This window comes from Strongylocentrotus purpuratus, unplaced genomic scaffold (genome assembly GCF_000002235.5).
Source record: "Strongylocentrotus purpuratus isolate Spur 01 unplaced genomic scaffold, Spur_5.0 spur5_contig_847, whole genome shotgun sequence".
NCBI classification, from domain to species: Eukaryota; Metazoa; Echinodermata; class Echinoidea; order Camarodonta; family Strongylocentrotidae; genus Strongylocentrotus; species Strongylocentrotus purpuratus.
Window position 1 is genome coordinate 527,501 of NW_022145554.1, and position 24,934 is coordinate 552,434.

Sequence of the window (24,934 nt, forward strand, 5' to 3'; positions counted from 1 at the left end):
TTGGTCAAAACAGCGATTGAAATGTTGTTTGCATCCTAGCTCCAAAATTTGCCACTTTCCTGAGCCGCGCCCCCGCGGCTTAAGTAGGGCTAGACGTAAGGATGATATCCAGGTGCTTTTTTTTTCGCTAGCCCCAAGGGATCATTTGGCCTAACAGTTTGAAAATACCCTTCCCACATTTTTGGAATCAGCTTATTAGAGAGGCGTGAGCTCCGCTCAGTCCAAACCATGGTTACATTGCGTAACATCTGCGCGTATAGTGAAGGAAAGTATGGATAGCCGTCGCACCATAAACCCCGGAAGTGAATACACGTTATAGTCAATGGCAATATCGCGGAGACAACGTGGCTCAAGCTGCAAGTTGTGCATGACATGCGTACGCTATGCATACGCTTGCATATCGGGCGATACAGCTGTTTGGCTAAATTTAGAAAAACAACATAACTCTTTTTTGTGGATTCTGAGCAAAATCCTATGAATATTGCAGCGTTTTGAAGGGGCTGTATCTTTTGATAGAAACATCGGTGAGACTTGAAATTTGAAATGTATTATTCTGACTACATTTTTAATTCAAATATCAAACAAAAATGGTGAAAAACGATCCCAAATTGAAAATTGAAAAATCGTTCAGACACCCTACTAAAAGTCGTACATGTAAAAATGTCCTTACTCTTATTTTTCATTCGACAGCTGATAAATGACGCACACAGGTGCATTACGTGCATAACCAAAACCAAAACCGTACCTCGCAAACGCACTGTCCCCGGAACACGAATAGTCCGTGGTGGGAAGCTAGTAGCGGGCTGGCAGTTTGCCAACGAGGCTAATGTGCCCATCACAAATTTTATGGGACTCAAAAAGTTCACGGTGGGAAGGTACCAGGCTAGCTTTTTGCCAAAACAACGCTAGACCGGGTGCTGGCAAAATGAAAGTAACTACATGTACGACAGAGAACATCGTACATGTACAGTAGGTGTTCTTAACTTTTCAATAAGACGATTCTAAATTCTAATTAAGACTACATGTATATAATAAATTAAACTAACAAACAAACATCGGTAGATCTCTAATAACTATACAAATGCTTGTTTATTTCTTCATTTGACATTTTGTTTTTTCAATCCATTTGTTCATGCGCGAGTCAATGCAATCTATGTATGACCTAACTTTTAACACGCAAGGAACGGGAAGCACTCGCAGACCTCGTATCAATTTCTTTGCCCCCAAAAAAATTGTTTTTGAAGCAGTGATGAAAATTGGCGCTGCAATGCGTAGGATAAAGACTTAATTTTCAGAAAATCATATTTGTAAGTAGGCGTGGGTATTTTACACCCCAGATTCTTGGTAGATTTGCTGGAAAAAATCTCAATTTTTTTTCAGTTTGGTGGTCATTTCTAGGCTAATATTAAAAAAGTTGAAATCTTACATGAAGGAAATGAAACATATTTACCTATCATTTAAATTCATGTTTCTTGCATCTCATCTAGATAGGTGCTCAACTTGGACAAAATGAGTAAATTCACGGGAGTCGGTAGGGGGCTGTTTATGCAGCCCAACTCTACTGATCCTGAAGTCGGGAGAGCTTCATCACCTACAAACAAGGACCTGTTGTCCCCAGGTCCACCAAAACTTGTCTCGTATGAAGAAGATGATGATGCTACTGGGGAGGATAAGGACAGTTCTGAACATTTTGCTTTGCCTGAGGAATCTACGGAAGACAGCTGTGCAGGAGATGGGGTTACAGAGGAAGCAACTAAAGAGCTTCCGCAAAGTTCAGAATGTGAACCTCCTCCAGACCAGAACTCAAATATGATAGATGATGCTGTTGAATCCAGAGAACCTGAAGTAGCAGACAAACCAGAAGCACATGTAGTAGACAAACCAGAAGATGCTCAAGCACCCCCATTGGAAGACCACACCAGTACCAGTGTGGACAATGATATCTGCGAGAGTGAACCTTCTGCTTCGCCAAATCAGGACAAAGCTCCAGAATGTGATGAGAATGTCCCTTCTGCTGTAGTGCCTCTCCTGGAAACAAATGAATCTATGATTGCAGATGCTGATGCTACTGAGGAGAAGGCAGAGGGTGACAATGAAAGTAACATTGACGGAACAGACGAGTCACCAGATGATCCAGCTCCGGTCACAAGTATTGAAGGAGAGGCAGCTGAGCCAAAGTCTGATGAAGATGCAAAAGACAATGAGAACGAGTCAGCCACAATTGAAAGTGAATCTACTGAGACGAAAGCTAGTGCTGAGGTGCCTGAGAAACCAAGTAAGTTATCATTGTGCAGTTTGTTATTTTCGAAAATGTTTTTCATATGATTCAAGATTTGTTTGTTAAAGATTTTTTTTGGTTTAATTTGCAAGTCAGGGTTTTCATCAACTTTCAACCATACATCTAGTGCTTTACATATAAAACAAATTAACCACGGACATGTATTAGCAGAGTTACTTATACACTGTAGATGGAAAATGTCAACTTGTTCATGCATGTGCATGTATAGCAGTCAAACTTCCTGCAGTAGCATTGTCTTCAATACTGATTTTAAGCTGGGGAATCCCCATTGTCATGTACGGGTGTAGGATATGTCGCAAGAACCCTCACATAAGATGCATACAAAGTGACAGATGTGACATACACATGTATATAGCACGTTGCTGTCTGGGTTGTTTTCACATAGTTCAGAGTTTGAATCAAGGGCACTTTGAAAAGGATGGGGATTATGACTATGCGTTTATAGTATGTAGTGTTATCCGTGTCTTCATTGACATTGCAAGTTGCAAATCTTCTGTAGATATTCTTTCTAAATTGTTTACAGCACAAGCTCTGCATTTATATATGGCACTTAACTTTGGAAAAGAAAAGAAAAGAAAAGAAGGGAGTTATACATTATCAGTAACTGTAAGCCAGTCACTCAGTGTTATTTAGGGTACGTGTATGCTCGCTCACTCCCTTTAAAAGCACCCCCCCCCCCCCCTATCTCAGGACTGCCAACATTTCTGAACCCCCCTTTCGTGGGCTTTTCCTGCCTTTAAAAATTCCTGTTTCGCAACAATTGATTTTAAACTGTGTTCTAGGCCTGAGTCGTTACGGTCCGTCACACCGGATCCCGACCGTCGCCGTCGGGTCCCGGTTTCTTTTTTTGGAAACCGACGCTCCGAAAAAAGAAAAAAATACCTAAGAAATTGCAGTTTTGCACACCACTAACATTAATCCACCTTAAAACAGAAAGGATGCGCTGTGCACTTCATTAGCTGTAATGGTGCCAAAACGAACCCAACAGATGTACGTAATCGTAACAAGAAAAAAATCACTAAAAACTACGAGAGCACAATTGGAAAGACAACTACTCAAATCTACCGCAAGCAGATACATAACTTGGAGGAAGAATACAATAGTTGTCCAAGAAAAGCCACAGAAATAGCAATATTTAAGGAGTTACTATAGTGTACAATTATTATCGGAATGGGCCTGCTACGATGTCCGTGCAGAATTACGTGTTTAAATTGAGCACGTGGCTAGAAACAATATACCGCCTTCTACAGTAAAAGCAGTATAACAATATCTGCAACAGGCCCCTTTCGATAAAAATGTACCAGTTACTCCTCGATTATCACAATTTCTGTGGCATTTCTTGGACGACTGTTGAATTCTTTGTCCAAGTTATGTATCCGATTATGGTAATTTTGAGCAGTAGTTGTCTTTCCAATCGTGCTCTCATAGTTTTCAATGATTTCTTGTTACTATCGCGTATTTCTGTTTGAGTTCGTTTTGGCACGCATTACAGTTAACGAGGTGCACTGCGCATTTTTTCTGTGACTAGTCTGAACTTGCCTTGCAACAGCTATCAGTATTGAAACTTGTTGTGATTACCAAGTAATTTTTCACTTTAAAAAAAAAGCATGCAGTGTTTCAAATAAGATATAAATATTTAATTTGTTTTTAAAAAATTAATCGATCGGTATGTTGTAAAGAAGAATTTTTTAGAAAGCTGTTTTATAATTCTAATATTCATATTTTTTTACCCAATTTATTCAACCTTCATGAATCAAAATGGCGGCCTGAATGTTGTCTTTCTATTTTTGCCCCAGTTTTTACAACTTTTAAAGGCATGATGATGGCACTAAACATCGCAAAACATGGATGAAAATAATGTAAAATGGGAGAATATACCGATCTGAGCCGAGGTATGCATGTGTTGATTTATTTGATTGATAAAAAGGTCACTTTTAAGGGACATACTGATGATATGCCCTTTTCATAGAGGCAAGTGACAAACCCTGCGAGCTAATTTCGGGACACCGGGTCCCGATCGGTGCGAGGCCGTCGGGACCCGGTTTATAAAAGTCCCGACATGACTCGGGCCTACTGTGTTCTATCCATATATGTTCCAAATATTTAGTAAACATATTTCTTGACCCAAAGAAAGTTTTCTCCAAAAATATGACTCAATTTTTTTTAGAGTAAATCTAAAAGAAAATATAATTTTTCTTTTTACCATTATCTTCTGCTAGAAATCCAGATTGCAGCAAACTTAAACTCAGGATCTCCCACGACGATGAGTCCGACTACCATTAGCCCAGACATCCCCCTTCTCCCTTCTCCGATGAAGGTACCCGGCGCTGGTATCCTGGGGCCAGCTCCAAATGCCCCTCTTCTGCCTAGGGGTCCTCCTTCCATGTTTCCCAAGGCCCTCCCCATCTCCATCCCGCCACCCCCAATGGACTTTCGGCTACCCCCGCCAAAAGTTGTGCCAAAGACAAAAGAGGAGCTGCTGCAGATGCTGACTGAGCAGGTTGGGATCATCCAGCCACCCGATGAGAAAGGGTCCACGGATCAGGGGCGAGGAAAGACAGCCTCATCAGGTAAGAAAGGGAAAGAAGCTTGCTATACTACCTTATTATAATCCTCCTCCTCCCCCCCCCTCCTCCTCCTCCTCCCCCCCCCCCCCCCCTCCTCCTCCCCCCCCCCCCCCCTCCTCCTCCCCCCCCCCCCCCCTCCTCCTCCTCCCCCCCCTCCTCCTCCTCCCCCCCCTCCTCCTCCTCCCCCCTCCTCCTCCTCCCCCCTCCTCCTCCTCCTCTTCCTCCTCTTCCTCCTCTTCCTCCTCTTCCTCCTCCTCTTCCTCTTCCTTCTCCTCCTTCTCCTCCTCCTCCTCCTCCTCCTCCTCCTCCTCCTCCTCATCATCATCATCATCATCATCTTCAACATTATCATCATCTTGATCATTATTATCATAATCATCATCATCATCATAATCATAATGATATTCAGTATTTTTACTGGGCCAACTCCACATGAATAATATGCTCAAGACGTGAAAGAGCAGTAGAAAAATTGAAAAAACAAGGGATTAAGCATACAAACATTTATGGTCACAGAGGACTTTCGGCTGCTCCCGCCAAAATTTGTGCTAAGGACAGAAGAAGAGCTGCTGCAGATTCTGACTGAGCAGTTAGGAATTATCCAGCCACCTGATCAGAAAGGGTCCACAGATCAGGGGCGAGGAAAGACAGCCTCATCAGGTAAGAAAGGGAAAGAATCCTGCTGTGCTATGTAATGATAATCATCATCATTCTCCTCCTCCTCCTCCTCCTCCTCCTCATCAACATCGCCACTATCGTTAACATTATCATCATCCTCATCATCGTTATCATCATCATCTTTATCATTATCATAATCATCATCATTATAATCATAATGATATTCAGTATTGTTACTGGGCCAACTCCACATGAATAATCTCCCACATGAGCAGTAGAAACATGAACAAACAAGGGATTGAGCATACAAACGGCAACTGCACATGCAAATATCAATTCAACTGTGTCCAAAAAAAGGAACAATGTGAGGTGTGATGGGTAGGTCGTAGAGCACATGAAGTCTTTCATAGACCAAAGACTTCATGCATAGCTGATTGTCAACGAAACGAGTTGAGTCTTTTGTCAATTCTGCATGTTGCTACGGCAAGCAGCCAGTGAAAACAAATTGGTTTGATAAAATTACGGAAATGCAAGCACTACTTTAAACAAACAGAACTTTGTCATTCCTTGCTCATTTTTCCTGATTGAGGTGTCATATAAAAGGGCAGAAACTCAACTTTCTGAAATTGTGCGTTTCTCTTTGAAATTAAGATACCGATCAGATTCAGATCATTTTAATCACTCATGCATGAAATATGCATTATATGAGTTGCATCAAATGAAAGAGGAGGATCTAAGCTTTCCAAATATGTGTCATGTATTGATTATAAATGTGACTAAGTTATGATAAAAGATTGATAATTCTTGGTTTCTTTTTTTCTGGGACACACTGTATATTTCATTGCTGTTAATGTGTTTTTCTAAAAGAGGTCTGTACTTTCCATTATCTGTTTCTGCCATGACACTTTCAGATGATCAAAACCCCAAGCAACAACCAAAGAAACAACAGTATCCTCAGAGACAACAACAGCAGCAGCAGCAACAGCAGCCAGGCCAACAATGGCAGAACTCTGGTAGAGATAACAACTGGAGACAGAAGACCGATCCTAATATGAGGATGCCACAACAAGGCATGCCAAACGTGCAGAACAGGTAGGTCACACATTTTGGATAGAAAACAATAAGCTTCAAATCTCTTTTGATCTAGAATGTAAAAATATGAAACATTTTTAACTAAGTTCATATTTTTATGGAGTGCCAAGTGACGACCTCTCTGTTGTGTACAAATTTATGTAATTATGAATGTTAAAACGCTCATTTAATAATTAATCGTTTAGTAATGAAGAACAAAAAGAAAAGTGTAACTTGATACATCATTTATATGTATAGGCGACAGATATATTGACACTGGGAACTATATTTGTACACTTAAATGTATATCCAACTTTCCAGGTACATGAATTCTGAGTACAAAACAAAAATTCTACAAGTCACAAAAGGTCTTCATAATTTTTAACTTAAGGTATGACTTTCACAAACCTGCTTTCATTTAACCGTTTAGTAGCAGTTATGACTTCTTCACAAAATGTTCTGTAATAGGGAGTCTCAAAGCTCCCCCCCCCCCTCCCCCTTCTCATTGCAGTACATGTAAACGTTAATTCTATCCTATCTTTTGAAAAAGTATATTTTCAGTCATATTCTGAGACTGTGGTTAAAATAGCTTTCACATCACTTAACAAAATTAGTACAGTGTTAGAATGAATATAACTTTCTTCATTATTTTCCTATTTATGACTTGTCTTTATGATTACAGACAACCTAATACTACAGGAAAGAAACCCAGCCCACAAGGTGGAACAAAGTCAGGCTTTTCTAACCTAACCAAAGATGAGCTGGAGAAAGAGTACCAGTGGCAAAAGTTCAGTGTGGAGAGGAAAATAAAAAAGGTAGGAATTCTGCTCCTGGGGTTTGTCAGGCCCCTTCTTTTGCGACATTGCAATGATCAGATATTGTGTGAGATGGAATGCTGATACAGGTGAAATATGATATTGTACATTGGAACTTTTTGTAGGAGGTCATTAAGGCAATACTGAACTGATGAATGATGTGCTTTAGCATTCTGTTTATTGCACAGCGCCATCTCATGGTCAAATTGCCAACAGTGCATCATCCAATACCTAAGTTCCACTGCGCAGACAGAGGACTAAATGCAAGAACCCGTAGCACAGCTGGGAAGCAGATGACCTGAAATGATGCTAACCGGGAATTTCGCGGATGAGAAACCTAAAAGGCAGTTGTAAAACAGGTTTAATGCAACAAAACGTGAAATACGCAGCAGAACGTTTCAGGCAATCCGTAGCCGCCAGGAACATAATGTCAACTTAGCATTAGAGTGGTGGCTGATCACTGACATATATACTTGAATATTAATGCAATGTTTTTTCATTTTTCAATTCCAGATTCTGAAATCGATGAAGACAAGTTCTGATGAGGAGGTTATAAAGGAACTGCTTACCATCATTAAATATAGTGAGTTCTTTTGTAATTTGTGCTTGTTGGCACATTTGTTAGATGTTCGCTGCCACAATTTGTATTATGGATGCAAAGCGCAGTGCTAAAGTTTAATTGTACTTATCCATTTTCAGCCTCATTAACTTAATAATAGTATGAGATATGGAGGTATCGTGGTCTAGTGAATCGTATGGTTCGCGGTTGAGTCCCACCTTGGCAGTTATCAGTGTCCTTTGGCAAGACATTAATCTACATTTTCTCTCCCCCCCCCCCCCCCCCCACAAGGTGAGGTAAATGGATACCTGGCTGGAATTAATTCCTTGAAATACGATAATGGCAGCCATACTAAAGCCAGGAAAAAATTGTGAAGCACCAGGAGCTTCAAGTTTGATAGACTTGGGCACTATGCAAGAACCCACTATTATCATTATTAAAATTTGATTTGATTAGGCTTGAATGGGAAATGGTTTAGCTAAATCTAAAATGAAGTCAAAAAAAAAGTTGTTTTATGTGTGTGGCACAGAAATAATTAAGAATGAAAACGACTAAACCGAATTTGAAAATTTGGGATGCTGTTGTGATTAAAAGTGGTGGGTGAGAGGGCTTGTTACTTAAAAATGCAGTTGAAAAGAGGGGTTTTCCCCCTTTTTTTGTAGTTGTGTGTTTTAATTGAATCAATACAGAATCACATTGTTTACAAATAATGTGAGTGTCTTTTAAAAATCAAAAGTAACACAATACATAAAATAAGATAAATAAATATCAGAACGTCAATGGTAACATGGTAATTTAAGATAAATATACCAGGAATCCAGGGAGCCCAGTTGACAAGAGTTTCATTTTGCTGTTTTGCTTCAGATCCGTCCAAACTGGCCAACTTTCCGTGGCCCAAGGAACAGTATGTTGTCTTGGAGAAGCTAATAGAACATGCCATTTTGAACGTAGACAATGAGGAATCACTTCAGAAGAGGGTTGCTACAATCATCAATTCATTGCAAGGTAAGAAATATTACATTAATAATGGGAGATATACTAAGATAGAGAAAACCTGAAAGACGGGGGCATGTAGCAATTTTTTTGAAAAGTTGGGGGAAAATGGCAAAATTTGATTGAAAAACAAAGATTTTAAACTTCTCAACGTTTTGTAAATGTAAGGATTTCAAAAGCTAATTTTTGTATTTGAAATTCCTGGGGTCAAATACAATGTGGTCATGCAACAAAAGTGGACAGAATATGGGCAGAACTTTGTGCCTTTTCTTTTCATGCATCTGGTATATATTATTGGGGCGGGGGGGGGGGGGGGGGGGGGGGGGGGGGGGGGGGGGGGGGGGGGGGGGGAATATAAAATTACTGAGCCACACTACAGAAAATGGAATGCTTGTCCCAATGGTTGAAAAGATCATTGTCTGCTGTAAGAGACAAGGTTGAATTCTGGTTAATGTGAAGAAAAAAATTGTGACTTTTGTCATTATGTCAGTTTGGAAGAATTCGTGTGACTATTGCTCAAATTTGTCTTTAGTTCTTCAGTGATAAAGGTATAAAAAGGTAACGATGTGATATCCCTTCTTTGTAGATATGCATCCACAAGGATTCAAGGAAGATCTGAAGAATGCCATACTGCATGAGCAAGGAGAGTATATTCAGGTAAGTGTAAGGGACTTGTATGTCAGATTAGATTGGAAAGCATGTTTTTACATTGCATTTTATTCTTATTTTAGTGCCTTGCTGCCAGTTCACAATTCGAATTCAATACAACTACATAATTTACTAAGTGCCTGGTTTCTTTATTTTTCCCTTTCCTGTTTATCTTTTCCTTATTTTTTTTTTCTTCTTCTTTTGCATGGAGGCATGTTTGGGGGGATGGTCAGCCTTTTGGGCTTATTTTCTCTATCTTGTCTAACTGTCAATAGATAGTATTCATTCTTCTTGTAAGTTGTAAATTGCAGGCCATACGTGGGACAACATGTGCATTTGACCCGTTTTTTTTTAGGTGAAAAATGTATAATTAAAACATTGTCCTTTTAAATTGTGAACACCATATTGTATGGAGACAGTTTGGACGATAATAACAGTATTTACACTGAAATTAGGTCAAATAATGCTCTATCTTGTATTGTTATCTGTTGTATTGCTTTATTGTTTCATCATTTTACCTTATTTTGTACTCTTGATGGATTTATACCGTTATTCTGTCATGAATATATTCTGTTTTGTATATTTTATTGAAATTTAATAAAAATTTAATGGAATTAAATTGAATTCATGTATTTACAGATTGACGTTATGTTTCTTTTACAATATTACATTCCATTGAGATATTTTATATTTGTTTTTGTATGCATGTCACTGCAAGTATTTGATATCCGTATATCTTATTTTCTTGAACCATTGTAGGGAAGTAGCAGTGAGTTTAGGAGAAATCAAGCTAGGTCTGCAGGTCATTTCTTAGGGGAGCTCTACAACCTCTCCAGGGCGTCAAGCACAGAGTTCAAAGCCTCTGTCCAGTCTGTAGTAGCCCTCACCCTCAAAGATTGGATCAAGGCCCCAAATGTGGTACGAAAATAAACATTTTTTTAACTAGTCTTATACTAGTTATGACACAGTTAAGGCACATTAATTCAAAATTTCTTTCGCTGATTAATTAACTCTGTTCACTTTGATGTGTATTCCATATGTATTTTAATTTGTAGGTTTATTTGCACTTGTTTTGTTTAATATGTAATTGTTTATCAGTCTATTTTGTTTGTTATAGCGCCTAGAGACTTCAGTCGTAAGCGCTTTATAAGTAACGTTTTTATGCCTCCGTTACGAAGTAGCCGGAGGCATTATGTTTTCGGGTTGTCCGTCCGTCCGTACGTCCGTCCGTACGTCCCGTTCTCGTGATCGCGTTATCTGAAGAACCAATTGATGGATTCCTGCCAAACTTTGGTCATGTATGTTACTTGCAGAGCCGATGAACTGATTAGATTTTGGGGTCACGAGGTCAAAGGTCACAGGGCTCATTATGTATGCAAAAACAGCTCGTGATCGCGTTATCTGAAGAACCGATTGATGGATTCCTGCCAAACTTTGGTCTTGTATGTATCTTGCAGAGCCAATGAACTGATTAGATTTTGGGGTCACAAGGTCAAAGGTCACAGGTCACAGGGCTCATTAGGTATGCAAAAAGAGCTCGTGATCGCATTATCTCAAGAACCGATCGATGGATTCCTGCCAAACTTTGGTCATGTATGTATCTTGCAGAGCCGATGAACTGAATAGATTTTGGGGTCACGAGGTCAAAGGTCAAAGGTCACAGGGCTCATTATGTATGCAAAAATAGCTTGTGATCGCATTCTCATTAGAACAGATTGATGGATTCCTGCCAAATTTCGATCATGTATGTATCTTGCAGAGCCAATGAACTGAGTAGATTCATGGGTCATGAGGTCAAAGGTCATGGGCTCATTATGTATCCAAAAATAACTTGTGAACGCATTCTCATTAGAACTGACAGATGGATTACTATTTAACTCAGGACATCTTGCAGAGCCAATGAACTGAGTAGATTTTAGGGTCATCAGGTCAAAGATCAAAGGGTCATATATGTATATGAGAAATTGCTTGTAATCACGATATTCTGAGAACCTCTTAATGGATTACAATTGAACTTGAATTTGAAAAATTTCTTCTGTTTTGGTTTGTAAAATTGCTCTATGACGGAGGCATCATTTTCGACTGCGCGCAGTCGAAGTTCCATCTAGTTATTATTATTATAATGATGTCGGGTAGACACCTCTTTTGTACTTCAGTGCATGCTCCAGTGACAGTCTCTGTGGTCTCTTTCCTAAACCTTTCAAGGGCACAATTCAATCTTGAACCAAACACTATGCCTAACCCTAACCCTAAACCTAACCTATGATAATATATAATAATAAATTATATTTCTATAGCGCATTATACAAGGTATGTCTCTATGCGCTTTACATTGTATTACAAGCTTAATTAATTACATGCATCTATTATTGAACTATCCTAAAACAAAAATTCTGACAAAATCTTAACTAAAATAATTTAACAGTAACTAGATAGATAAACATTATAATTCATTCTTAAATAATGATACAACAATTATGGTTCAAGATTTTATTCATATATTACAAGTTGTAGGCATATACAATTTCAATTGAAATTATAGATAGCAAAGCATGATAATAATTTATTCTTAAAAAGGTAGGTCTTAAGTGCAGTCTTGATAACCCAAACCCTGTTCTTATTTCTTTGATGAAATAAAGCCTATAGCAAATGTAGGGGTTTCTCAAAGATTACAAAGTATTGAAAAGAATAGATGGGCTAAAAAGTTTAATAATAATAGATATGGTGGGTTCTTGTATAGCGCTCATGTCGCTCTAGCATTACAAGGAATTCATTTCTGCCAGGTACCCATTTACCTCACCTAATGTCTTGCCAAAGGACATGGACCCAAAACTATGTGATCCACAGATTGGAGACATAGCCACCAGACCACCGACACCTCCACTCTTAAAGGGACTTGGTAACATTGTTCAGATGAGAGAAAATGGTGCTAACAAAGTGACTTCAATGTTAGATGTACAATTAAAGATAATCTGAAAGTTTGAGTGAAAACAGACCATTATTAATGATAAAAATTGGGAAAAAATTATCTGATCGATCCCTGAATTCTCCAAACGATATTATCACAATTTAATTACATTTTAGGTGAATGTCAATCATCACAAAGCAATGAATTGGCTCTATATACCATTCCAGACATTTAAGTGTTAAAACATTTTTTAAAGCCTGTCTCATGTCTTATTTTCTTTGAAAAATGGTCGGTAAAACTCAAAAATGGTTGGGAAAATTTAATTTTAGAGGTAGTCACACAGTGACGCCTTCAAAGAAAATCATAAATATCTTTGTGGTTTGAGAATTTTTTCAGTATGTTTTGCATGTTAGAAGATCAGTACAGTAGAAGGAATATAATAGGTAACATTTCATACAAAACCTACGCAGTTTTTTCATCATTGCTCAACAATGTTATCGAGTCACTTTTAAAGAGAAGGTTGAGTTCTGGGAAGAGGTGAAAAATAATTGTGAGCATTACTCATTCTTATTATGCAAGTGTGGAAGAACATCAGTGAAGACATGTTCCCTGAAAAGCATGGCTCTTCAAATGCCTTCATATTCTAAATATGCATGTAACATCGTAAAAATCGGGGGCCGGTTTTTTACGCCACGTGTTCATGTAGTCCCATATACATCTTTCTGTGCAAGTGTTTGTAACTTTACCAAGACTTGGCCAAATTTCTTATCATTTTGATGATTCCAGAACCTTGCAATACACACAAATTCTTATATGCTAGATAATCAACCTTTTCTGGTCGGTTCCACACCGTTTCTTTCACAATGCAATCGCATGACCAGAACTCAACTTCATCTTTAATAATGTTTGAAAGCATTTTTCCATGTTTGTTCAATTACAGGCGGCCATCAGTGAAGATAGCAAACTTCTTCTGGAGGTATACGCTCAGTGCTTAGAGGAGTTTTTGGTCCTGAACCTGAGGGATAATGATGAGCATCTCAAGAAACAGGTCGTAACGTTGCTGAAAGAAGAGATTCTCAGCACTACAAGACCAATGTAAGTCAAGGGCCCTGTAATACAAAGCTTAGCAATCATTCCTACAATTGATTGATTGTACAATTGATTCATTGATAGCACGATTGATTCATTGTTCAATTGATTGATTGTACAATTGATTGATTGCACGATTGATTGATTGATTGATAGTAAAAATGATTGATTGATTGCACAATTGATTGATTGATAGTAAACTTGATTGTAAAATTGACTACCATGCCTACCTTACATAAAAGTTCCCATCTAAAAAGTGATAACCAACGGCTAAAAGTAATATTCTATGGCTGAGATGCCCTTATGCATATCTCCGGCGTGTACAAAATAGAAGGAGCAATGAAATGCATGCAGTTTCAAATAGCAAGGACATCGATTCGAGCACTGAGACGTGCATTATGCTGTTTGGCTGCGCTTATATACTGTGTCCTTTAATGCAAATGATGTCTCCCATGACTGCAATTCTTGGAATTTTGAACCATTTATTTTGTTTATTTATCGAATCTATATATGTATATTGTAGACCTGTTTATAAAACAAATGATTCATGTTTTGAAGCTCTTGCACTCGTTGAAGTAAAAATGAGCCGGATTATGAACTAAACCCTTACTGTACTGGGGGGGGGGGGGGCCTGGGAGGCCCCCCCCCCCCTCGACATTTTCGGAGATTGCGCCGCATCCGCTCGGAATTTTGAATTGTCGTTTCATGACTTTTTTCCCTCAAGTCTTACGCACATTTTGATACCATTTTCGTCGAAATCGGATATACCTGTAAGGTGTTACATAACAATAGTATGCGCATGTCATCAAAAAAGTGGTATAATTGCATGTATTCATGTACAAGCAGAAATGTGAAGCTATGAAATGATATCAAATTGCTTTTTTATGTTTCTCAAAATAACTTGATGTATTTTAGAACAAAAGAATACATTATAAATAAAACAATAGATATAATAAGAAATAAAAAACAATAAAATACATAAGAAAATAAATAGTTGAAAATCGCATCAAATTTGCATAAATTATCATTATTAATTACTTCAAATAACTTTTTTGTGTAAGAAAAGAAGTTTCATATGGATAATGAGTAACAACATTCAAAAAGTGGAGTCTGACAATTTTTGTAAGGATTCTAGTTCCCTCTATATATTTCCAGATTTGATATTCATGGATGCGTATTCATAATTTATGCAAATTAACCTATGCATTTTCAAATATCATAAAAAAAATGAAACCTCATGAATTTGAGATGAAGGAAACATTTATTCAATACATTTTCATCATTCTTCACAAGTCTATGGACAAATATGTAGAGTTTTCTGTAAAATGCATAAAATTAGCATTTTGCATAATTAATTAGGCTATAACGACAAAAATTTGCATATTAGCAAAAAACTAATTATACCATCTTGTTCCTTACGTAAATATCTACAAACATGCAAATTTTCGCGTTCATCGGACATTCGACGGCAGAGATCATAGGGGGGGGGGGCCTCCCAGGCCCCCCCCCCAGTCAGAGAGTGCTCGAAATAGCCCAGTACAGTAAGGGTTAACAAGTTTCATTTAATATCCGATTGTGACTTTACTTGCATTGAGTCCATATTCACTAATAGTTGCTCAAACACAAATAGATTTATGGATTTGGCTTGATGTGAAACCTCTCTTCTTGACTATTGCAGTGAAGCCAAGACTCTCCTGCTTGATACACTGTTCAAGCTTGCCTGCCATAGTTGTACTTCAAGGGTACCAGCTGAAGCTCAGAAGAATCAACAGGGCCTAGACAATAGAGAAACCAAGATATGTAAGTATAGAAATGGGTTTTCAGTATGAACTTTCCTATGGATTTAAGCTATTTTAAATAGATGGTTTCTGTAATATGCCACCTATGTGCATGAGCAGAAAAAGGTCATCTGTACAGCAAAAACCAAAATTTAAAAAAAAATTGAGGCTAATGCTGGATACATGTTCATGAAAGTTATGCACTCATTATTTGTTTATGCACTGATGGTACAATCTATGGAACACAGGCAGAAGTAACCTTCTCAAGAGGGCAAACAAAAGGTATTCATTCAAAAGCACATCCATGACTTTGACAGTGACTATATTTAGAATGCACAAAGGGGGACTCTCCATGTTTGAAAGATCTATGGATATTTGGGGTATCTTGTGTAGTATCTTGAAGGGGGTCTATTGTGATACATGTGTCAGGATAGCAATTATGGAAGACTTGCTTATGATTTGTTATCACATCCAATAATATGTTTGTTGAAAATGTCATTGCTTTTTAAAGATCAAGATGGTTAGGCGGTCTTCTATTCTTGCATGTAAATACAAATCTAAACAAAACTATCAATGTTTTTAACAGTATGTTTCTAGTCCTATTGTCAAATCTATGGCCTCACCTGTAGGGCACCTTAAAGGTCTTTCCAAATTGTATATAATGCTCATCTTTTTATAGCTTCGATTTTTGCGAATCAAATTCCTTGTTATTGGCCAATGAAGAGTTTGACTTAATCAGTGCATAACTTTAAAAGAGAATTTGAGTAGTGCAAAGGTTCTAAATTACACATTCTCATGTTACAAATAATAGGGAAATAACTTTGGGAATTGTATATGAGCAGTATTTAGCCGTGTCCAGAGTGAAAGTGCCTGTGTAATACATTGCTATGTTTTGTCTTCTTGTTTCAGATTCTGGTTCATCAGAGCCCTCTCCTGGTAAAACAATGTCTTATAATCCTCAACAACCAAAGACACAACCTATAACCCCACAGAAACCAAACAATCAACACGATGTTAAACAGTCTCCACAGCAGCATCAACAAAGGAAACAGCAGCAACATCCACCATTGTCAGGGTCAAAGTTCACGTCTCCCCCGCCGTCAGGGTTGTCACAGGTTCAAGGGAGGTTCCAACCTGGGCAACATCCGATGAACTTCCCGCAGGGCGGTCCTGTAAACATGAGTACCCCACCTCCGAACATGAATGCTCCACCTCCAACCATGAGTCAATCAGGACATAATATACCTCGGTGGCCAGCTGCATCTCAGGGTCCTCCTCCAATGCCAAGCTCGATTCCAGCTGCATCCACGAGTACGGGAGTGGTTCTTCTGAATCAATTGCAGCAGCAGATACAACAGCAGCAGCAACTAGGGTATATGAACCAGAGTATACCTGCATCGATGCAGACACCTCAGGGACCTGTTCCTATCCCTCAGGCTCAGATTCCCCAAGGTGGGAGCCAGAGACATTCACATGGTCTTGGTGCTTCTATCCAGATGCTTCAGCAAGGTGCATTTCCAGACCCCCAAGGTATGCCTTCTCAACAAGTTCTAGGGAACATGGTTCCTCAAGCACCTAGTATTCCTCCATCACAAGCCTCCGGTATGTCCTCTATGATGCAATCTAATAGCCAAACAAATCCTCATATAATGTCAGGTGTGCCTGGACAGCAGATGATGCAGTCTGGTAATGTCCAAATGATGCAGTACAGCTCAGCCGGAACCACTCCAGGACACCCTGTCCAAAGTTCTTCTCAATTCCTTCGCAACCTACCAATGTCTGTAGCACCGCAGATGAGTACCTCTATGAACTATCAGCAGCAGGAAGATTTTGCCAACCAAATGGGACAAATGATGTTATCGGGTTCTGATCCCTGGCATCAATCAGGGGTAGGGGTTACCCAGGCTGTAACAGCACCCATTTTTTCAACAGCTCAAGGCGTGAACCCTTCTGGACACAGGCAAGAGATGCTGTCTGCTCCACCAGGCAACCCTGAGGTACAGTCATCCCAAGAAGATATGTCAGGTCAGCCGTCTTTCGCCCAATCTGCAGCGAGTGGAAGATTTGTCCAGAATAGAATACCTGAAGCAGCACCTAAGCAAAGTTTCCAAAACAGCGATGATGCAATGCATGGTGTTAGCCAGTGGGGTGTGTCTCCTCAAGGTTCTGCCTGGCCTGACAAACTTCCAGACTCCAACCAATTACCCACCACGTCTCCTCCATCCTTTACCTCGCAAAATCAGAACCCTAATCAGTGGTCTGCTGATGGTCGCAACGTAAAGTCACCGGAAGCAGTGAGTGACACACCTTCTCAAGAGCCTTCAGCTTCAGGGTGGGGAGATGCTAACCAAGGACCGCAAGAATCATCCCAGCAAAGGTTAGGAACGGATGGATGGGGATCTTCTAATCCAAGTCCAGGTGTGGGTAACTGGGGTGCAGAACCTCAGCCAACCGATAGTTGGAACGGCCATGCAACATCCTTTCCTGGACATCAGACAGGTGCAGTGCAACACAGTTCTGCAGAGCATCCAGACATGGGTCCTCGAGGGTTCCCGAATCAACCAAGGATGCCAAATCAGGTTTCGGCTCAAGCAAATGCTTTAAAGGCTCCCCCAAAAGACAAATATGTATTTGAAGAGAGTGCTAGTTCTGTAAGTGGATACCAGAGGCCAAATGCGTACACTCTCCCTTCAAAGCACAAAGAAGGTTCTCCTGCAGCAGAGGGCGTGTCGTACAATGCCATGTCAGAACTTGGAAGCTACGGTATCGGTCCTAGCAACAGCTACGACAGCTCCTCATACGGAGGTGCATACACGGCCATCAGGGATGGAGGAGGCTACGGAGATTCTTTTCCGCCAGAAGGTCAGAAAGTGGGAAACTTTGTCTTGCTACCTGAGAACACTCCGCCCCAGAACTCTGCCTCCCCTGACCACTTTGAAATCAGTGCCATTCGAGATTGCTTCATGGATGAGGAGGAGATCTCAAGTTACGAAATGAACGCTTATCAGAATCAGATGAGGTTTCGGCAGCAGCATGGCCAGCCTAACTGGTCGCAGTTTGAGACGCAGAAGGAGAAGCATGTCCCCAGTGCCTTACATGGAAGGTCCCCGAGGGATAACAGCCAAAGAGGTCATGGGAGGGGAAGCCTCCTTGTAACCAATCCCTGTACAGCCATGCCTCCGTTCCCTCCTGCCCATCCCCCAGGCAGCAGGCAACCACCTATCAAGCAGAAATACCAACCAAGGAACTAACTCTGCAGTTACTCTCCAAAAACATTTTTAGTTAGTGTTCTTTTGCAGCTGCCTGACTCCTCCTTGCTATACCAATATTCTGTTCCTCTATTATTTGTAAGTATCATGTGCTCTTCAGAAAAGGTGTTCAAATAGTGAGGAGAATGGAGCATGATCTGTAACTGTCGTTTCCATGGAGAAAATGTGTGCCTTTGTGGATGACAATATGTGACCATAGGAGCTAAATGCGTCATTGTGTATTGGATGCTTTAAACTCAGAGAAAAAAATCATCAAAATGTTTACGTTGAGTGAATGCAGTAAGTAGTTCATCATTAGAGATGAAATTTAGGTACATGATTTTAAGAATGATATAAAACTCTCTGTATAATATTTGGTGGACCAGAAGTTAAAATTAATGTCAGCCAAGTCTAACCTGATGTCGAAAAGGGTAACAATTGCATATTTCTTCATCAAACTATGATTTGCCTTTTTTTCCCCTTCTTTTTGTGTGTGTGTGATGCACTTGCTATAGTTTTGTAGGGTGTAGTAGTAGTAGTAATAGGAGTTGCCTAGCAAAGGAAATTTGAATATGTTAGGCTGTAAAAAAAAAAATTGCCAAATATGTACTCTATCACATCATATTAAATACATGTAGTGAAAAATGCCAATGTGAGCTGCATAGAACTTTCATATTCATAGTCAGCACATGGTCACATGCAGTTTGACCTTCCTAACCAAATTGGATGTTGATGTACCCATGATGACATCATTGAAACAGCTATAGGGGTTGCCAATTTAAGCTACTTACACCATCTGTGGTGTCAATTCCTAGCCCAATTGGATATTGGTGTACCCTCGGCATCACAGACAATAATAGGAGTTGCCAATTTGAGCATTTACATTCATCATCCACATGATTATGATTTGACCTTCCTCGCTGAACAAGGAGAAATAAGTGAAGGCCTTAGTTCACTGGGGAAAGTTTTGATTTATTTATCTTGCTATTTAGGGCTTATCGTTGAACAAATAAACTTGGTGCTGACGGAAATATGCCTCATGCTGTTCAGGGATATTTGATTACGCAGGGATAATTAGCTGCTGTCAACTAGTGCTAGAGAAAGCTTGAAACTCAATTCTGTAAGGGTGATGTTGCAAACCATTTGGAAAGTTCTTATTGGTGTAGAAAGTACAAATCTCAGGTATTCAAGATAATAGATTTTTGAAAGAAGGCAGTCTCACGAAGAGATGAGTGACGTGTTGACGCAAGATGCAGCTATCCGAATCAGTGATACTGAAGGTTGATAAAGAATGATCAAGGAAGTTAACAATCCAACTTTCAATTCCTTTCCAAGTTCCATAAATTGCTGTACAGGGTTAGATCTTTGTTTCCTGAATTCCCAGGCTTTCGGTAATGGTAATTAGGTCGCTATTGTCATCAATGCTTCAGTTGCCAGTGCTAAGAACTGTGCTGCTACCAAAGGGATTATAGGAAGGAGAAATGAATCGGAGAGAGGTGATATCCATTTCAGGTTTGCTTTAAAAGTGGTTTGGATATCCAGAGATTATGGGTGTGATGTTTCTCCAAAGAGTGGTCAGAATGGAAATAGCTAGATTAGCTACCTGATTAGTGGAAAAGATTCGGTGTAGTCAGCTGGTAAGCCGGGGGAAACTGTATGAAGGTGTTTGTGTGCCTAGTTGAGGTACAGGAAAATTGATGAAAGTTTCCTGTCTGAAGACAGTATCAGGTCATTGCTGTAGCCTGAGTGAGAAGTTTTTGAGGTCTTGCAGTTTATCTTTCGTTTGATTTGAGTTCTGTTCATCCACATTCCAGGGAAAAATTCTCATAATATATTACTACAATGACAGCTGTAATGCTTTTTCACATCGACCCAGTGATCCATTACAGAATTCCAATAACTTGATCGATGTATTTTCAAAGATTTTCTAAAATTGAGAATATATCTTCCATTCCTAACAAAGAGTCCTGATTACAGATACATACAACATGAACACTTCCTCCATGGTGACTATCCTCTGTGTGATGTTTACCTTTCTCTTCAAACATGCATAGATCCATTGCAAATTCCCAGGTTCCTTAGGTAGGATTGAATCTATGGGTTACAAGACAAGATGTTTTGAGGCGAAAGATGCCGAGTGGTCTGTCCGCTGTTTTTGAAAGAGAAAACTCCATGACTGACCTTGATTTCCTCTCATTGACATCCATGATAAATGTGATGATCATTAGCACAATATTTCCATACTAGTAATTAGATGGTATCCCCGGATGATGACCCATATACCTTGAATCGCATACAAGCACTCCGCAAGAATGATTGATACGTTGTTGATTGCCATGGCTCGTGCAGCTAACGAGGAGGATGGCCTTGTATGCACTAATGGCTTGGAATGACGAGAGTTGGTGGGTTATACCAGGTACTTTAATTGTACTGTAATGTCAAATGGTTAATGATCGTTGAATGTTGTTCACATAGAGAACTTCATGGCTGTAGATGGAGGGTAAAATGTCTGTGTAGAGGTGATGATGCATAATTTGAAAAGTGTTCACTTAGATTTGAGAATTGTTTGGAGTGCAGCTCAAATTCTTTGTAAGATCAAACCCATTTTGACCTCACCATCAACATGTCTTGCTAGGCTAGTATACTTTCTGTGGCATTACCTCTGTGATGAAGCTCTTGCCATGATGGTTAATTCATAGAAAGGAGGTCATCTCCTAGTGCACTGGGGTGATATTCCTCCTTGTTCGTGATGCATGAAGGGTGATTTTGATTGCCTTTCAGTCAACAAGGGTGAAGCGTGTCTGCAGAAACTTGTGGCCCATTTTCAGTGATGTTCAAGAGGTTTGTTGGGATGTTATCGAGAAGGTTGCTTCTGCTACCCCTCTGCTCCTCCCCAACTTCCACCATACGTCCCATTTTCAGTGATGTTCAAGAGGTTTGTTGAGATGTTATCAAGAGGGGTGCTTCTGCTCTCCCTCCTCTCCTCCACAACTTCCACCATACGTCCCATTTTCATCGATGTTCAAGAGTTTTGTAGGGATATCATCAAGAGGGGTACTTCTGCTCTCCCTCCGCTCCTCCACTACTTCCACTATGTTCAACTAGCACAGCTCTCTTTGCCACCCAAACCCCACTGATGACCTAGGATGTGTGATCTGTAATTGTAGAGGATTCTCAGGATTCTCCTAGTGTTACCTTATGGTCTCTTGCTCTTCCACCAGAGTATGTGGAATGAGTAATGTAGCCTCTGCAGTAAGTCACCATGTGCCATCTTGGGTATCTTTCGTGAGGGTTTGTGTGCCGAGGATATTTGTAGTGCTGTTGCAGTCATGGTGGAAGCTCCCTACTTTAATTTATAAGATGGCAATCGGTTTAAAGCTGTCTATTAGTGGCTGTAAGGAGGAATTGTACTGACTTACATGGAGGGAGGGTCTCATATGGAATTAAGCTGTTACTGTAATCCCTTTCTGATCAGAATGAATATCCAACAGATTAGGCTTTTAAAAGCATGTGGTGTCGTACCATTGGATGGTGGAAGCTCGCTACTTGAATTTAAAAGATGGCAGTATTGTGAAGCTACCCATAAGTGACTGTAAGGCGGAATCGTACTGACTAACATGGAGGGTATAGTATGGAATAAAGCTGTTACTGTAATCCCTCTCTGTGCTGTCAGTGTTGAAGGTCAAACAGATTTTGTCAGGGCCTCGTACTGTATTGGGTGTTTGTGGAAGTTCTCTCCTATGATTTATTACAGAACTTGAAGGAGGGGCAAGTGGGCAGTTTGCCCCTCCAGACAGATTTGTAACCAAGAAAAAGAAATGCAAACACGCTAGTAGTAAGCAGGTTAGAAATCATTGTAAGTCAATCAACGCACAAACTGCACATGTAGACATATTTTCAAGAATCACCATTTCTTCCTCAAATAAGTCATTTTGGGTGATGCCCCCTCCCCCCACCTCCTGCAACACATTCCAGGGCCATCTTTACTAAAAGTTTATGGAGCACAGCAAGTCAATTATGCTTTGCCCCTCCTGTGGCCAAAGCCTGGACACAGCACTGATAAGCTCTCAAGGGTCAGGTCAGGTCAGGTCAGGTCAGGTCATGGAGTTCCCATTAGTTCACTTCTACATACAATCACTATAGGAGGAAACTGTTTTGGTGCTCCATGTTTTTGTCCTATGAACAAGTGCATCTGATCTTCCAGTGATTGAACAGTGCTAGAGCTCCCTCATAGTTCAAGATTATGTAGGAATGATATTTCCTGCTTCACTTTATGAATGGATAGATCGTCTTGGGCTCATGTCAAGATCTTGAGTGCATACATCTTCAGGAAATCCTTCTACTTCATATAATAAGGCTATCTTTTAAAGATGATTTAGATTTCTGGGACATGTCATGATGCAAAAAAAATTTTTTTTTTAAATATAAATCATCCAAATTTGCAATGAATGTTACAAAGCTCACAGGAACGATGCGTAAAAAGTAACTAAGGCTGTGTAATATGCAAATTGATTTGAGAGCATCCCCAGTGATACTGAATTTTTAAAAAAAGACCTTGCACCACACATGAACATTTGTGTTAGACTGACATAACCCCATAATCATTTTGAATTTTAGTTTCTAAATAATCAATTAAATTTTTTTTTAAATAATTTTTTGAATACTGTTTGTGTTTAAATGAAATATAGTTTCATTACTAGAATCAGTGTTACCTTTAAACCTGTGAGTCAATAGCTTTGGCTTAAAGTACCTGTAAACAAACTTGACATTGCCCACACAGTGTCAATGTCTCCTGAGGCACTAGCCCTGGGGTTGCTCAGAAACGCCCCTCCCCAACCCCCGAACGACCTCAATAAATCCCCACCAAACCACCACCACATCCTAGGCCTACCACTTTCCATTATGTTCATTTTCCTGCCTTTCCTAGTGTGGGCGTTCATGTGAATCTTGATTTACGATTAGTGGGAGAGTAAGGTTTCCTTTGGTTATGTTGCTAAATCTTAATGTCAAGGGTCAGAGGTCGAAGGCTACCATGTTGGTAAAGGCATTGAGTCTGAATAATGTGCTATAGCATTCAAAAGATTAACCACATGACCCAGGTCGTATGCTCCCATGTTGGTAAAGGCATTGAGCATGAATAATGTGCCATAGCATTCAAAAGATCAACCACATGACCCATTAACATTTGGGATTGTTGCCTAAATAAAGGAAAGTACCAAAAACCAGTCTGCCTAAAGGAAAGTTGCATAAACCAGTTTGCGTGTGGCTGCGAATGAATGATTGAGGGTACTCGGCTCTCCGCAGGCTTGTGGTCGCATTAAGTGTCGTAAGCACAGAGTGTTATTCGCATCAGATCCTCTTGTGTTTTCCCCTCACTTAGAGTAATTACATTATCATTTTAAGGGGTTATTGATTCGTGTATCATTGTGTTAGCTGTGTTTGTATTGCTCATCTATCACCTTCGGGCGCTGCCAATAATGATGCCTGTCGTCTGTCAGGCGTTAGACTGGTGTTAAAGGGAACCAAAACCTTCATACTAAGTTACTTTTATTGTAGATTCTAAGATATTTGAATAAAATCAGTGAAAATTTGAACAAAATCAGGCAAGGAATGAGTAAGTTAAAGCTTTTTGAAATGACTAGTCACTAGAGGGCGATATTTAACTTGATGCATCATTTGTGGACAAGTCTCCATGCCTTTTGTACTTCAAATTTCATGTTTTTCCTTCTTTCTTGTGATTGAGATAATCTACTCCCCTGAAGGCAAGGTATAGAATGCAAAATGATATTCTACTTCACATGTTATGAAGTCGGATCAAGAACACAAATATATACGAAGAAAACGAAAGAATTGTGAAATTTGAAGTACAAAAAGCATGGAGAGTTGTCCACAAATGACGCATCAAATTGAATATCGCCCTCTAGTGACTAGTCATTTCAAAAAGCTTTAACTTCCTTATTCCTTGCCCTATTTTGTTCAAATTTTCACTGATTTTATTCAAATATCTTAAAATTTACAATAAAAGTAACTTAGTTTAAAGGTTTTGGTTCCCTTTAACTTATACTTATTTGCTCTAATGCATAGTTTATGCCCTTCTGGCACACAAGTATCTGTTTTTATTCTTTGCCAACTGACTTGCAGCTGAATTATCTATCCATAAGTAGATGTAGTATGTATCTTATGTAGATGTATCTTATGTAGAGACATTGAACCCAGTATGCTTGAGAATTCTTTTCCTTGAAACACGTGTTAAAAAAAAAAATTCTGTCAGCTGTAGTGTATAAATCAAGTACGGCTTAGTTTCCAAGAACTCTGTCTCTATTTACTTCACCACTGTTGAC

At 39.5% G+C, this 24,934-nt stretch overlaps 1 protein-coding gene across 1 annotated transcript in view; it reads left to right on the forward strand.

Annotated features, from left to right (window-relative positions):
• LOC100888520 overlaps positions 1–23,230 on the forward strand; it is a 25,940-nt gene extending 2,710 nt beyond the window's left edge. The window contains exons 2-12 of the mRNA XM_030992593.1: positions 1,488–2,275; positions 4,519–4,869; positions 6,396–6,576; positions 7,238–7,370; positions 7,884–7,953; positions 8,794–8,934; positions 9,509–9,579; positions 10,330–10,488; positions 13,419–13,573; positions 15,246–15,367; positions 16,255–23,230. Of these exons, the coding sequence (XP_030848453.1) occupies positions 1,510–2,275; positions 4,519–4,869; positions 6,396–6,576; positions 7,238–7,370; positions 7,884–7,953; positions 8,794–8,934; positions 9,509–9,579; positions 10,330–10,488; positions 13,419–13,573; positions 15,246–15,367; positions 16,255–18,596 (4,491 nt within the window). The 5' untranslated portion in view covers positions 1,488–1,509 and the 3' untranslated portion in view covers positions 18,597–23,230. The remainder of the gene's footprint in view (positions 1–1,487; positions 2,276–4,518; positions 4,870–6,395; positions 6,577–7,237; positions 7,371–7,883; positions 7,954–8,793; positions 8,935–9,508; positions 9,580–10,329; positions 10,489–13,418; positions 13,574–15,245; positions 15,368–16,254) is intronic.
• Positions 23,231–24,934: the final 1,704 nt, after the last annotated feature.